General features: G+C 42.6%; 1 protein-coding gene across 1 annotated transcript in view; it reads left to right on the forward strand.

The window, feature by feature from the left end:
• ntf3 (neurotrophin 3) overlaps window positions 1-15,351 on the forward strand; it is a 36,597-nt gene extending 21,246 nt beyond the window's left edge. Inside the window, exon 2 of the mRNA XM_079183779.1 lies at window positions 14,256-15,351. Coding sequence (XP_079039905.1) covers window positions 14,256-15,122 — 867 coding nt within the window. The 3' untranslated portion in view covers window positions 15,123-15,351. The remainder of the gene's footprint in view (window positions 1-14,255) is intronic.
• The last annotated feature ends 917 nt before the right edge of the window (window positions 15,352-16,268 follow it).

Below are 16,268 nucleotides of genomic sequence, written 5' to 3' on the forward strand. Positions count from 1 at the left end.
TCGAGGGGTGTTTAGTTTCATTCATGGTGACTGAACATCATTCAGGGGGGGAAAGTGGAGCGCCTGGTCTGACTCTTGTTTCTGTAGTGTCGTGGAAATGGACATTTTACTGAATTCATCAAGACAACAGGAAGACATGGAGGAAGTTTAATATTTGCATTAACAGTGGGGGAACATGGGAAATTAGAAATGAAGGCCTCTTTCTATTAACAGAGGTTTAATGTATGAGACACAGAGTCTGAGGATATAATAGTTTTCAGATCTCTTTTCAATGCTGTTAGTGACTTTACGACATTTTTGTTCACCTTTATATTTATGGAGTATTATAATGGCATTGTCTGGACCTATATATAGATCTTTAGTGAAACGTTTGTGTAACTAGATGCTGTCTAACTGCTGTTTGGTGCTGAGCAGGTGCAGCTGCCTGCTACACGACTGAAAATGATCTTGATGAGAGTGGAATTTGTGGGCTGGAAAACCAAAACGCTGAACCTAAAGATGTTAAAATATAGCTGTAATATTTCCTTCTTTCCCCCCTTTTTCTTCTCTCTTATCCTCCTCTTTCCCATCTTGGCTTATCTCTCCTGGTTGGCTCCCATTCCGCTGCCTCACTGCCAAACATGGACCAGGCTGCCTCCATCATTACTTCATGTTAATCCGACAGACGGGCTGGCGACTGTCTTGCTCTAACACGCTACTCCTCTACTGCCGGTAAACACCACTTTTCCTGTTCATGCCCTTTACACCATGCAGTTGAGGGGCGTGTCTTCAAGTAATTAGAACAAAAGAGGATTCATCCTGCAGCCTCTTCACAGTAAATCTTCAAGGACTGATCCATGATGTTCCACATATTAGCATGTAAAAACTTGAATTAGCTATATTTCCAAGTTTCTGCGTTCGCCTTGAAGCGATGATGCCGGTGTTGTGGTTTGTTTGCTTTGGCCCTCAGTGCTGTAGTGTTTGTGTTCATCACGATCCACCATGCACACACAAAAAGTGTTTCTGCACATATTTAGTCAGATTCACACACTGGAGGGTTGTTTCTCTAAGGCTCATGAGGAGCTATCCTGATGTGTTTGCTTACACAACGGTTTGTATGATATCTTATGAAAAGTAACTCATTGATTTTATTTTTTACTATTTAAATTCCTCCAGCAGCACGTGTTGATTTCCGCTTGTTACATGCACACAGTCTTTTCAAAATAAACTTCAGACTACTTGGTCGGAAAATATCGGGGTTTGGGTTAAAGTAACTTTGCAAGTGGCGTTATGTAACTACAAAAGATACGTGAGAAATAAGTGACATACACAGGGGACGGCTGTCTCCTGGACGAAAGTCTGGTGTTTTTCCCACCCATCCAACCCTTGTGGCATTTGTGGATCTCTTTACTTCGTTATTCAGGATTACATGGAATACATGTATTCCAGTCAATGGTTAATGTTGTAAATTGAAACTGCAACAAAACTACTTGTTTCGTAAAACTTCAGGGCTTTACATTAGTAGATTTGATATTGGAGTTGAATTAAAATAAGTCAGTGTTGACTTTTGGTTGTACACGGGACAAGAAGAGCAGTCTCCTGGGTTAAAGTCCTGTGTTGACTCACTCATCGAGCGTGACCTCCTCCCTAGAATGTCTATACATCGACTTCCAGCGACTGCGATTGGAAACATATTTGTGGTTTCGTCAAAAACAAATGTTATCTGGAAGGTGTTCCCCCTCGAAGCGCAATTGACAATGCAGCGTGGTTAACTTTTAGGAGACCAGTCTGACAAATACCAGCTGTTCATTCATTCATTCATTTCTCCATGGCAGCGATGCTCGACTTACGACATTTAGCCCACGGTTAGGTGGCGGACGGCCAGCGAACTATTTTCTAATAAGTTGATTTAAAAACATGTTGTACTTTTAATGTAAATAAGGTTCCGGAATGAATCAAATAAAACACATTGAAATAGACTAAGAGAGGTTGCCAGTCAGTTAGATGTTTGTTTTTTAACTGGCCCCTGGCCCCTGGTCATTTTGGGCAAAGCAAGTCACCCTGCTGGTGATCTAGGATACCAGGTCTGATAAACAGTATATTGGATTTAGAGAGATAATGTGCATGCTCTTGCTCATACGAGTTACACACACATGCACTTTTTTTTCCTCCGTGTGTTTGAGGCCGCTCTTTTATCTGCGTTAGATTTGCATTCCTAATGGTGGACCTGATAGCTTAAAAGACACACGCACACAAACTCAACAAAGCCAGACATGATCTGACTTACATTGCCACAGGCTTTCACTGACAATAACACAGAAGCACGCGCACACACACACACACACACACACACACGCGCGCACACACACTTGCTCTCCCTTGCTGCATGTAGCGGTGTGTCGGCTAAGGAAGCTGTTTGAGTGACATTCTCTTTGTTTTGTGGTGGAACTGTTACTGCAAGGTTACAGCTGCACGTTCAAACAGAGGTAACTCCAAGCGCAAACATATCTTTACTTTTTAATGTCACCATTGGCATCGTCATTCTGCAGTGAGAGATTAAAGCAGAGAATAAAGGATTCCTGCAAAACAGCTCGATGATGGAGAGAGAGAGAGCGAGAGAGAGAGCGAGCAGGGAGAGAAGAAGCAGAGAGTGGGATGGTGGACGCGACCTAAAGGGCAGCTGATGGAGAAGATTAAAGAACTATGTTGGAAAGCGAAACTACCCTTGAAGACGGGGTAATTAATGGGGCGATATCCAATAGGTAATTAAATGTAAGGAATGAGAGGTGGGAAAAGGGCCAAAATATCTAAGTCGACCTGAGTTCAAAGGACGAGGAGATGCTTTCGAACCCCCCCCTGCCCCCCGGTCAACCATCTGAACAGCATCTGAAACTGATCAGTGATCAGCATACACAGACACACTTTACTCTTTATGTACACCCTCAACAACAGTGTGCACCCTACACATATCGCGCAAACTTTACATCATTTACATGTTGACCTGGCGTGTGAATTCCATGAATTTGGGAAGATGATGCCAGTTTAACCCTCTGAACCCCACAACCTGCCGGTGGCTTTGTCCAAAAATGACAACATTTATCATAGCCAGAATCTGTACGAACAGAAATGATCCTCAGATTGTCACATTTCCCACGGTCCCTGAACACTGCGGTCAGGAATCAGGACCAAATCTAAGCTAAAAATAGGGATATTTTGTCAAAATCACTTAATTCTACATTCAAAATGTTGGCCAAAATATACCGTGTGCACTAACCAGATAACAAAATAAAATTTTCCGTGCTCTTAAGCGCAACTGGGAAGCCATGAATGACTCAGCTGAGACCAACAGTCATGTGACAAAATATCTGTAAAACCTTGACTGAACTGCAGGCTTTTCATGAAGCAAATAGGAAAAGGACAAGAGAGGTTGTGAAAGTGTAAATAGTTCAGTATGTATCGCACATGGGACCCCCTTTTTTGTGGGCACTTCGAAAAATGTTGTACAAAGATTTTTTTTCTCCATTTATTTGAAAAGAAATTATCAAAGAAATGACATTTGCATTTTTTCTTATTGATGTTTTTTTTGATGATTTGTTTTTTAATGATTTATGGCATTATAGCTGTGTTATACTGCACTAAAGTCATTTTTGAGTTCTCTCTACTTCTAGCCATGATTGTGCTCTTTCAATAAAGGTGCGTGACTTATGCCCTGCAGTGAAAAACAAGGCCACAGTGGGTGATCACGGGACACAGGGGAACACAGCTTCCTTGCCCGGTGGCATGTATCCCGTCCCTCCGCAACAGCACATGATATAATGGGGCTTGACCTGCATGGCACACACACACACGAAAAACACAAGAGTCCGTCCAGCAAGTCACCACAGAGGAAACCTGTCTGTTCTCTTACTAAGACGCTGCCACGCTGAGGCCGATTATCTGCATCAATCCCTCAGGAGTTAAAAGCTCAGGGGGGGCGTGAGCCCGCCGCTTCCTTTTGTCGCTCACACATACTCCATGCAAGAGATACTTTGTTGTTGTGTAAAATGGAACCTCATCGGGCAGTATCGCATTTGTGCCCTGCTCACTGTGCATTTACAATATGTGCGATGTGCGTTTTTTTTTCCCCCCGCGTGTGGCAGCTCTAAGCCTTCAACTCGAGCTTGAATCAGATTAACAGCTTCAGTGAGCGTGGAGAGCGGGCCAGCCAAGGGTGTTGTCAATTTACCCAGCTCTGTTTGCCGGGGGAATGATTAGCACTGGTATTTTAGACACGGCGAGGGAAATGTGCAAACACACGGATGGAGGAAGAGCTTAGGAAGCTGCACACATGCACACCCGTACCTAAATAAACTATGCTTGCATTGAATGAAGGATTTCAATGTTTAAATCGCAAATTTAAATTAAAAAGAATTTTTTTTTTTTAAGTAAATTTTGAGAAAAAAGCAAATTGACCATATTCTATTGCTTCTGTGCAGAGGTTATTAGAGTTTGTGTGGGTTGCTTATGGATTACATAATGCACTTCCTGTGTGTGAATGGGGCTTCAGACGCAGGCGGATGGAGAAAAGGGCGAGGAGTGAGGTGAGGATGAATATGAGCAGATCGGCATGTGAGATCATGATCAGATGAAGGGGGGATAACGTCAGGGGGTGGGGGGGAGACGGGCTGGACACTGACCTAATCAGCCTTGAGCCCCCTTAGTTGAAACTATAAAGGGTGCCTAGGGAGGGGGGGAGACAAACATTAGCTTTGTTCTTTGTTAGACATTTTGACTTGTATTTCATTTGAACACGATGTCCCCACAGATGCCCTCTGCAAACATTTTGGCTTTTGATTAATATGTTAAATATAACGTGGGTCTTGTGATTGAGGGTTGTTTTTTTTCTTTCTCTCTGTGTGTGTAGCAGGTCATTGCGTTCCTCCCTGGCCGACTGGATTTAAGTTATTGAATAATGGCTTCTTTAGTGGAAATAAAAATCATGAAGATAAGAGTTATAGAGAAATAGTAGAAGAAGAGACACAAGAGAGTATTTAAAGAAAAGTAGATGGGAAAACCTAGTATTTGCACCACCTGTCCCATGTTTGACCTACATGTACACTGTAGTCTGTGCCCAGGCTCCACCTTTTACATTGCACACACACACCACATCTGCTGGTATTCTATTTTAACTTAAGTCCTTGGCAACGGGGGTTTAGCTAGGGTCGTACCCTATTTTGCTCTTAGGAAGAGCTCTTCCTGAAATGCACAGAGAACAGTTACATCAGATCTTGCTAAATGGCATTACAAAGTCCTGCAACTATTTCCACATGTAATGTATATATATATATATATATATATATATATATATACACACAACAGCCAACTATGATTACACAATACGTTTCCACAATGTTAATTGCCTTCATCATTAAACACATCTCCCTTTTTATCCTCATAATGGCTTCTTCCCCTCCTGTCATCCTTTCTTCCACACCCTCTTATGTCCCAACTACCACCCTCTGTTCTTCTCCATCCTTTGCCACCGGCTGAGATGAAAGCTTATCCAAATGACTCAAGCCCTGACCTCTCCCTTGTGTGTCATTGAATCACGGTAGAGAAAACACTTCATCCTTCGTCATTGTGGTGACTGATGAGTTGATGAGTTGTAGAGTCAGTAGCTCCGAGTGTGAGAACAAGTTGATTGCCAAAGTGAAGCGACCTTATTCAGACTGTTATGTCAAAGACGAAGCTCAGTCTTATGGCTGATCCTTCAATTTACTGGTCAATTACGTTCTAACCCCTCGTCTGTGAGCTCTGGGTGACTGAGAGGACAAGAAAGCGGATACAAGTGCCTGAAATATGTCTCCATGTCAGAAACCGAGATTAGGCTGTCAGAAAGGAACCTTTTGCTTGTCCATAAAGACATATTGATGTCTCGGAGGTTGCTGTTCTCTCACTTTATTGAACTCCCTGGGTGGATCGGATTTGTCGCTGCACATGTGCAAGATTGAAATGTGTTATAAGTGCCGACATGTGCAGGTTTTTGGGTGGACATGTGATGTAATGACAACCAGTACTGAAAATGATACATTATCATTGGCTATGGGGATTTAGGCACATGATACCAGGGATGTATCAGTTGCACATTTTCTGGGCTGATTCCGATTTTTGCAGACTCCCGATTTTCTTTCTAAGAACTATAAATGACAGCAAGGTTTCAGACAAATTATTATACCGCCATCCCCAAAAAGTCTCAATCATCCTAAAGTCAGTGTAAACTCAAACATGTAATTCTAATTCTAATAAAAAATTCGGATAAAAAATGTGTGCAGCGTGTGGTTACACACATGCTGTTTTGTGGACTGTGTCGCTGGATTGATTAAAAACAGAAGCGGATCGGTTCTTGTCAGATGCTTGTGACGGAGCCGACTGGAAAACAGAAACGCCTCCTGTGTAGCCACGCCGATGCTAACATCTGCATGCTAACGTACTCGTGGCACCACGGTTAGAGAACTACCCCAGAATTGTCATCCAGGATAAGCGGTCTGGTTCAGAGGCAATAAAAAAAAAATTACAGAAAAAAAACATCCAGCAAATATTCATGTTAAGCTAATGGGAGTCACAAGGGGCGTTGTGGTGGTTGCGGGGCGACAAAGCCCCCAAACCCTGCATTCCAGTTCTACACAGTTCTGTAACTATTTTCAGGCCACAGTACCATCTGAAAATCACATGAAAAATAGATTTTCCCATTTTTTTTTTACACAGTTTTCTTGTAAACCTGCGTGCTGCTGTGTCGGATCTCCTACTTGTTTAAGATCAGTTTAAGGAAAACTGTAACTGCTTACTGAGGAGGTGCTGACGGTGACCTCATCCTAAAAACAACCGGCTGGTAACGAGCACCCGATCACGAATACTGAAACTCGGAATCTCTGATGACCTGCAGATGAATGTGAGGAATTTTGTGAGTTCCCCCGAGGCTTCAGATGTTTCTTCTTGCCCAAACCTGCTCCTTTAGTCATTTACAGTACGAACACAGCGCAGGCAACCAACACGCTCTGAATCAGATTCAGTGGGGGCAACGTTACCGCTAAAAGGATTACAAGGCCCTCTGTGGGCCGAGGAAATGTTCTGACCCTTTTTGGCCGAGGGAACAATTCAAATCCACCAAGAACTCTGGGACTCGCTCAGACCTCACGCTTTAAGGAACGCTGCTTCAAGTGCTTCCAAATGGGGATTTTAGAGGGACAATCAGGTTGTAACCTCATCGGATATCGGTTTCAGCTGACAGCAGAGACAGTAAAGGTTGGGATTGGCTTTCAACAAACTGGTTGTTTTGGAGGGTTGTTCAAACACGTCTCGAGGTTAAGTGTTTATACCTGATCCGAAAGGTCCCATTCGAAGGCGAAGGAAAAAAGCCCGTCATCATGGGGTGGTGGTTGGGGTTAAACCGTACAAATGGGAAAAGCGGACAACGACAACGGAATGCTTTGTTTGTTCCGTCATTCATAAACACTTAATATGGTATATAACATGGTATAATGTGTGCAACAATAAACCATTAAAATAACAAAGTATAGAATTACTAATAATAGGTCAACATTAATTATCATTTCATTGTTTATCAACAGTAAAATAACTATCAACTTAAGTTTAACACATTTTCAATTTACGATTTATTAATGATGGTTGTTATAAAGTGAGATCTCAAATTAGATCTCAAATTAGTTTGGGTTTCAGTAATACTCCAGTTTGGGACACGTGTGACGTGTAATGGACATAATCCTGAACATTGTGAAATAATCATATACACTTCCTTCAGATTTGATAGGACATACACAGCTCTACGCAAATATAGTTAACCTGCTTTTATTTCTTGGCAATAATTTCAAGAATTTGCACCTTATTGATATTGTATATTTTGTATTTGCACTCTTTTCTACTGTAGAAGTGCTGCGCAACAGTTTCCCTCGGGATGAAGAAAATCATATCTCACAGCATCTCAACCCATCCGAGTCCAGAAGGTGCTGGTTATGCACCTGTAGCTGTTTCATCAGTACTTTATTGGAAGCATACTGGCTTCTGACTTCTTAACTGTAACAACAGACACCACAACATACGTCTTCCCAAACACCTTCTTTGTCTTTTCATCCTGTTGTCATGCATGTTACACCTGTTCAGATCCCCTGTCCATTCCAACGGACATAACACCCTTCTAGGACGTCTAGATCTATGAGTACTGTCATCTGACTCCACCCAAATGCAAGGACTTATTTGATTGGATGTCTGTAGGCCAATCACAATGTTCCACATCATCCAAAGTGGACTGCAGTAGAGCCACACCCCCTTCTCCAGAAAGCATGGCTGACCGTGTGGCACATTTTGATCTATTATTGTTAAAGTTCATAATTAGGGTTTGAACTGTGTTTAAAGTGCAAATGAGATGTTATATTACTTACACAAGTCCAAATATAATATGAAAGATTTATAGCTTTTACTCAGGAAGAGAAAGAGAATCAGGGAAATGAAAAGGGAAATACTGTTTTGATTTGTTCCGACTGTTCTAATTTGATTTTCTAATGTCAATCAGCTTATAATGCAGCCTGTCGATTATCCTATTTGATTATATTGACATAGCTTGATTATTCTATTATCTTGCATTGACTACATGCTGCATCCCATCACACAAAGGCAGACTGAAAGACATGGAAACAAGCAAAAAGAGTTTGCTATCCATTATCAGCTCTGTGGTCACACATTTTACATAATATGTTATATGAATATAATATACATATAATATAATAGTGTGTCTGTTATTAGATTCACCTTCATGCCTATGAAACAGGTGGACTCATAATATCCTGACAATCTGTGGCCGCACACCGATATATTTTCTTTTCTTTCGGGAGCATTAACATCTGTCAGCCTTGTTATTCTTCCCAGCATCCCTCTCACACGCACGCTTTGACTTTCGACGACTACATTTATTCCCTAACGTTAAACCGACACCTAATTATAAACCTAACCCTACACCCAAGTCCCAAAATAAGTTTTTGTAGAGGTGAGGACGGGCAAAGTGTCCTCAGTGGGGAGGTGTTTCCTCATTTCCCCGTCCTTGTGCAGACTCTTGTCCTGTACAAAAAGCATAGAAACACAGGACATGCAGGACACACACACACACACACACACAGTCTCATTATCACTCTGCCCACTGAGGAAGTTATCGCTGTGCTTTGTTTGCCTGCACAAGTCTGAATCTCAACACCATATACTCCAGTCAGGGCTTGTACTGCAGTGACTGTGGCAGCAGGAGGAATTCATTTGTCTCACTGGATGCAGATTTCACGGGCCAGGCGCCTGATTAACAGAGAGATCCTTATTCCTTCATTTGGATTTAATCACCAAAGCAGTGGCAAAGAAATTGAGCTAAAAACTAAAAGTTGGTGTCAAAATAAGTGGTTATGTCAAATTGTCAAAATGCCACGAGGGGCTAATCGCATGTGCTTCTCTTAAGGACAGAATGTTCCAGGAGTCGCAAGGCAAATATTGCTAAAATATATACGGCCCCCAGTGCTTTTAATTCAATTAAAGGGGACATAGCATTCTCATATTCAGGCTCATACTTGTATTTTGGGTTCCTAAAACATGTTTACATGCTTTAATGCTAAAACCACCACATTATTTTTCTCATACTGTCTATCTGAATAAACCTGTATATTCAGTGTCTGTCTGAAATGCCCGCCTCTTTAAGCCCACCTCCCAAAAAAAGCCAAGTCTGCTGTAAATGGCTTCAGAGAAAAATATGGCGAGGATGGAGAGGATTTATGGATGCTTGAACGCGACGAACGTTCCAACAGTGTGGGTGTGTGTATTACGCTCGTATGCTCATGTTTGACAGTGTTATGACTCTTGAGAAGAAGGGGTTGTTTGAGGGTTAAGACTTAGTGTCAGGGTTAAGGTATGTGTCGAGGTTGTGAGTCCATGATGGTCCTTGAGAGTGTAAAAGTACGAGTTTGTGCAAGTGCACATGACTTACTTCTCTTTGGACAGAAACAGAGATAAATGAGCTGTTTTGTGTGTGTGTGTGTGTGTGTTCTTCTTTTCTGAGCCATTGATTGTAAGGTGACATTGCTGCTGAACAGATGCCCCTCCCTCCAACAGCTGTATCATCCAGCCATAACATTGTTGATAGGAACAAATCACCTCTTTTAGTTTGTGGCCATCTGTTTGTCCATTAGGAGTTTATTTTGAAAGGGGACTGTATGCATGTGACTAGAGGAAACTGCATTTCCTGTGAAGTAGCGAGAGTGTCAAAGTTTGAAGCGCAGGGTCACTGATCAGGCGTCGGTGTTTGACGAGTTGGGCTTGAGAACAAATCGGCGTCTGTGCGTTGCACAACTTATGTGAAACATAAGATGTGCATCACCACCTGCTTTTCTGTGGGAATACTGTAATTACACATGGTGACGCAGGAGAAAGGTATGCTGATGTCGTACATTTTTTTTAAACGGAATACTGGTGTTTATAAGTCAGATTGTCAAGCCAGGATTGACAGCCCATCATACAATAATTTATAGATTACAACTAGCACATACTGGTTAGCGTTTTTTCCTTTAAACTTGTGTTCAAGTGGAGAAATTCTGTACGACCGTGCATACATCATTGATCATTGACTTCTTTCCTTCATATTCACGTAAACACATTGACTGCATGTACAGGACTGTCTCAGAAAATTAGAATATTGTGATAATCCCCATACGTGTGATTTAGTTTACTGAACCAAGCTGAGTGTTTTTCAAGGCTCAGGAAACCCTTGCAGGTGTTTCGAGTTAATTAGACGATTCAAGTGATTAGTTGAATACCCTACTAGTATACTTTTTCATGATATTCTAATATTTAGAGATAGGATATTTGAGTTTTCTTAAGCTGTAAGCCATAATCAGCAATATTAAAAGAATAAAAGGCTTGCAATATTTCAGTTGATTTGTAATGAATCCAGAATGCATGACATTTTTGTTTTTTTAATTGCATTACACAAAATAAAGAACTTTATCACAATATTCTAATTTTCTGAGACAGTCCTGTATAGCTGCGCAGCGTAACCCCAGTTTATCAATAAGTAACCGGAACCTTGTTGTTTATGGATCAGGGTTAGGAGAGCAGATCTTCTGTGATCCTCACACGGCCTGTGCTTTGAGAATCTCTGTCCTTTTTGTAATAGTTAAGGGTTTAAAGTGTATTATTTAAGGTGGTCACAGCTGTTAGAAACCCCCTACGTCAAACCAACGAGTCATTTTGGCCACAGTAAAACACAGACGACTCGTCTTCGAGGATCGTAAAGCACCTGATGAGTTAAAAGGGAAAGCTGCATGGTTCCATTGTTTTTACTGTGCTGTCGGCCATAAAGCAGAGAGAGAGAGAATTTGTCGAGCAACTGACAGCTGAGGAGAATTCCAGACGTTGGTGGCTGGAGCATGTTTGCAATAAAATTGCTGAAGAGAGGATGGAGAGCAGCTGCGAAGGTTACCAAACTTGTTGAACAGTCGGCTCGCATTGACTCTACACTTTTTTGGATAAGCTAGAAAAACCCAAAACGAAGAAGTTGTTCATTAAACTAATCTTTGCCTTAAACTCCAAGATGAACCCTACCTTTGGTTCAGTCGCACCGCTCTCATCCGTGTCGCTTTAATCCGCAACAGGTAGTGGTTTCTAGTGAACAAGTTCTGATAACTCATTGCACGCTACCTGCCCAGCACCAAACGGCAGACACATGAATTTATGTGAATGTACAATTAGCAGCTAAAGAGCAAGATCTTTGCTTCAGGAGTTGGTGGAGACCAAAGGGAGAGTGGTTATTGGATTTTGTCAGTTGGCCAGAAACATGACTCCAAATGAATGCTTTCTGCTGTACGTGTAAATAAGTAAGCTTGCTAATGAGTTTGCCATATTAATTAATGTTATGAATGTGATTATCTACAGATTGTAAAGCCCTCTGAGGCAAATTTGTGATTTTGGGGTGTACAAAAATAAATTGAATTGAATAGAAAAATGTAATTATATGTCGGTGTTGTGTTTACGGTTTGTTTCTGCTGCGCCCCAAGTGGCTAGAAAATCATTGATTGCAGGTTTATTGTGGCAGAAATCTCCAGACTTGATGGTGAAAAGTTGAGCAAAAGGAAACGAACAACAAACACTCCCTTTCCCAACAAGTGTTCCCCTCGTCAAACTGTCCGATGGCCAACAGTAAAAGACAGTGGCTGCAGTTGGACAATGCTAATAAGTGGAACATTAATGAGGCTAGTCAGCTGTAGTGAACACAAACAGCTGTGGTAAGTGGTATTAACTCTTCCCTGTGGTTTTACACCACCAGCACATCCTGACCCATGCTGATTGAGAACAAGCATGTGTGGTGCCGAAACATCTGCTTTTGTGAGCGTGCTCAGACAAACACAAACATGAGAAAAATGCTCTCTGACACCATGTCATACTATGAACTCCTACTGATCACCACAGGATAAAAACTCTTCTGGGAGCAATCATCCTTAAAAAAAGAAAAGAAAAAGAAAAACAGACATAAAAAGCTGGAACTCTGTAGAAATCAGATGACTGGGTGCGCCCAAATAAAATGTTAGAGTAAATGTCCCCATTGAGGGGACGGAGCCAAGGGATGACAGATGATACCGTAAGAGTAGACACCTCAGGTACGGCTCGTCTTTCATTATTTCATTTTTGACTCCGACTGGAGGAAGTAAGACAAGAGCCGTAGCACAGCAGCTGTGGTGGTGTGATGCAAGCCTTGACTAACATTTCAAAACTACTTATGAAGACAGTGTGTTCAGTGCGTTTGATATTTAAACAAAAAGAACACTTTCTGATTGTTCCTCACAGACGAGCACTTTGTCTTTTTGAAATCATAAGCTAACTAAACAAAAAGTAAAACAATTTGACCTTCCAGTAGGCTATTGCACTAATTATCCAACAGTATTGGGTTACGATGGTCTTGCATATGGAGCTGGGCGTCACCTCCAAGAATCATCCTGCTCCTCCCCTGATTTGAACCGGCAACCTTCCAATCACAAAACCTCACACTGCCTCTCCACCAAGTAGACTACAACTGCATTTAAAAAAACAATTACTGTGAATAAGAGACAGCAACACCCTGTGTGTGTGTGTGTGTGTGTGTGTGTGTGTGTGTGTGTGTGTGTGTGTGTGTGTGTGTGTGTGTGTGTGTGTGTGTGTGTGTGTGTGTGTGAACCAGGTTTCATGCTCTAGTCAAGCATTTAAATGTACTACTCCGAGCACAATTGTGGGTTTTTTTTGGCTACACGGTATGTTGTACATGTAGCAGCACGGCTGCTGCTGTTATTTACATTGTGGTAACTGAGTTCAAGCCAAAAGGTTCCCACAAAGCCACAAATGTATGCAGAAGTAGCTATTAGAAGTTCCTGTTTTCAATGTAAACGTAGACTTGCAGATAACTATGAACTGGAATACTTTACTTTGGAAGAGAACTTTAAAAAGTCATGATTCTCAGGCAAGTTCTGAAGTTATAAGACGTTGGAGAAAATGAAATCCTCAGGAAGTGTAAGTCACACTGAATCGACCTGCTGCTGCTGCAACATCTGTCCTGTAAACGAGCGGGACAAATTACAATAATGCACTTCCTGTTGTTTTTTTTAAACGGCATGCTGTTCTCCTTCACTGTTCGTGCTTTGGCCAATGAGAGGGACTGCGATTCCTATTTAACCCGTGAGCTCGTGAGCCAGGAAGTGCAGGACTGCCTCTAGGAAAGTGGCAGGTTGATGCAACATAAAGAGTGACAAAGTCAGTGTAGGGAGAAGCTTGCGTCAAACAAACGCAGGACTTTCACCCTGTCTGTGTCTTGTATGAAACAAAGTCAACGTTGACTTCTTTTACTAAACTTTTGTTACTTGACTTACGTGCTTAACCAACTACCCGAGAGCATGATCTATGAAAAGAACGGATTTAGCCGAAACCATTCTTCACCTAAACCAAGTAGCTGTGTTGCCTAAAGAGGTTCTGATCGCTTGTGTTGCTGCATATTCGTAGAAGAATGGATGACATTTTAAAAAGAACTTATCATAAGATATCATACGCACCATTGTATGAGGGTACGTTGCGTCGTGCAGTATCTTTGCCTCATGTCTTCCCCTCTCCCCTCCCTGGAGAGGGATTGTGTTAAATGTGAATTGACAAAAAAAAACTGTATTTCATTGCTGTAATGAAGACAACCAGGAGTAGAGCGTCTATTCAAATTGTCTCTCTCTCATTCTCTGCAGATCTTTCAGGTGAATCTAGTGATGTCCATCCTGCTGTATGTGATGGTCCTCGTGTACCTGTATGGTATCCAGGCGACCAACATGGACAGCAGTCGCCAGGGGCAACAGCAGCAACAGCCGAGTCCCGACCCCTTAAACTCCCTCATCATCGAGCTGCTTCAGGCCGACCTGACAAGAGGGAAGACCAGGGCGAACCAGAGTCAACAGGGGAAAAGCAAGGACGCCGAGCCCCCGGACACGCTGCCCCCCCTCCTCAGTGCAAACTTACCTTTGGAGGAGCAGGGCGACGCGGAGCAGTGGGGGACGGGGGGTCGCAGCGACGACGCTGCCGACCAGCAGGTGATGCTGTTGAACTCGGACGTTCTCAGGCAGCATAAGAGGTACAACTCGCCTCGGGTGCTGCTGAGTGACCGGCCGCCACTGCAGCCGCCGCCGCTGTACCTCACGGACGATTATGTCGGCGGCGGATCAGACGGGGCGGCGGGAAACAAGACGCGGAAGAAGCGCTACGCCGAGCACAAGAGCTATCGCGGGGAATATTCCGTGTGCGACAGCGAGAGCCAGTGGGTGACGAATAAAACCCAAGCAGTGGACACGGGGGGTTACCCCGTCATCGTCCTGGCCAAATTTAAAATCAGTGGCGCGCAGGACATCAAACAGTTCTTTTATGAGACACGCTGTCGGACCCCCAGGCCCTTCAAAAGTGGCTGCAGGGGCATCGATGACAAGAACTGGAACTCGCAGTGCAAGACGACGCAGACGTACGTCCGAGCGCTGACGCAGGTCCGCAATTCAGTGGGCTGGAGGTGGATACGCATAGACACCTCATGCGTCTGCGCGTTGTCGCGGAAACGTCGCAGGACGTAAACAAAACCACGCAGGCCCACGCTGGCGACTACCTGTTTTGGAGTTCTACTTCCTGTGTTGGATTTTACTTCCTGTTCACGGTGCTTCCCACCACTGGGTGATGCCTCATAGTGGTGAAGACACTCTAAAATGAAACTTCTACTGAAGAAATCTTGGGTCCGTTTAAATGATATTTCACTTTATGCGCTGCAAATCTACAAGCCGGCGCAGAGCCGCTGTTACGAAAGAACTCGTGTGAGCGGGGTTGGGGAGGGGGGGAGGGAGTGTGTGAGGGGGAACTGTACATATAAATTATTTAAATTATATGAAATGCATGTAGTTTATACATGTTTATCTATCTATATATGACTTATGAATATATTTGTGTTATTTATTGAAGGAGGTCTTCGTAAAGGAAGAAAATGTCTACAAAAAAAGGAACGAAACAAGCTATGAACTCACTTTGAGACTTGAATATGGAGCTGGGCGGCAAAGGTGCTTCACGGTAAGATTTGACATGTGCCTTGACCAGTGTGGCTGCAGAGCAGAGAGATAGGACATGGTAATTCACAGGCAGCAGTTGCCGCACATCTTTTGGAGGGATGAACCTAAAAAGGCATCCTATGACGAAAAACACAGATTTCAGATTTGTGACCAAACAAATATAGATTCACACCGCGTCCACTGCGGGTCCATTCTCTCTGGGAGACAGTTTTGACGAAATATAAATTTGGAATTCCTCTTGTGGAACCTGCTGGCAGTGACTGACGGAGATTCAAGAAGATCCAACCGTTTGGTTTTCATCAGACCACCTTGACTCTGTTCACCACGTTTTACTCTCAACTGTTATCATAAGATGTTTCTGTTTCTTCCTTTTAATAAAAAAAAACTATATTTCTTAAAGTTGGAAGCATTTCATTAACAAATACCCATTTTGAATTTTGAAAAAAAAAAGTAACATGGTGACAAAGATTGCAATACGTAGGTAAGCAATGCAATATGGTCAGTTTTTAGATGGGCTTGGAAAAATAGTATTTTGACACTAAAACATGCATGCTACCAAACTTTGAATTTTGGGATTTGAATACACAAGGGTCCACTGGGAAGCTACATGATAATATAAAAACCTTAAAGAAAAATGGCCATTTAAGTGTTTTTGGCATGTTG

This window comes from Pholis gunnellus (genome assembly GCF_910591455.1).
Source record: "Pholis gunnellus genome assembly, chromosome: 22".
NCBI lineage: Eukaryota > Metazoa > Chordata > Actinopteri > Perciformes > Pholidae > Pholis > Pholis gunnellus.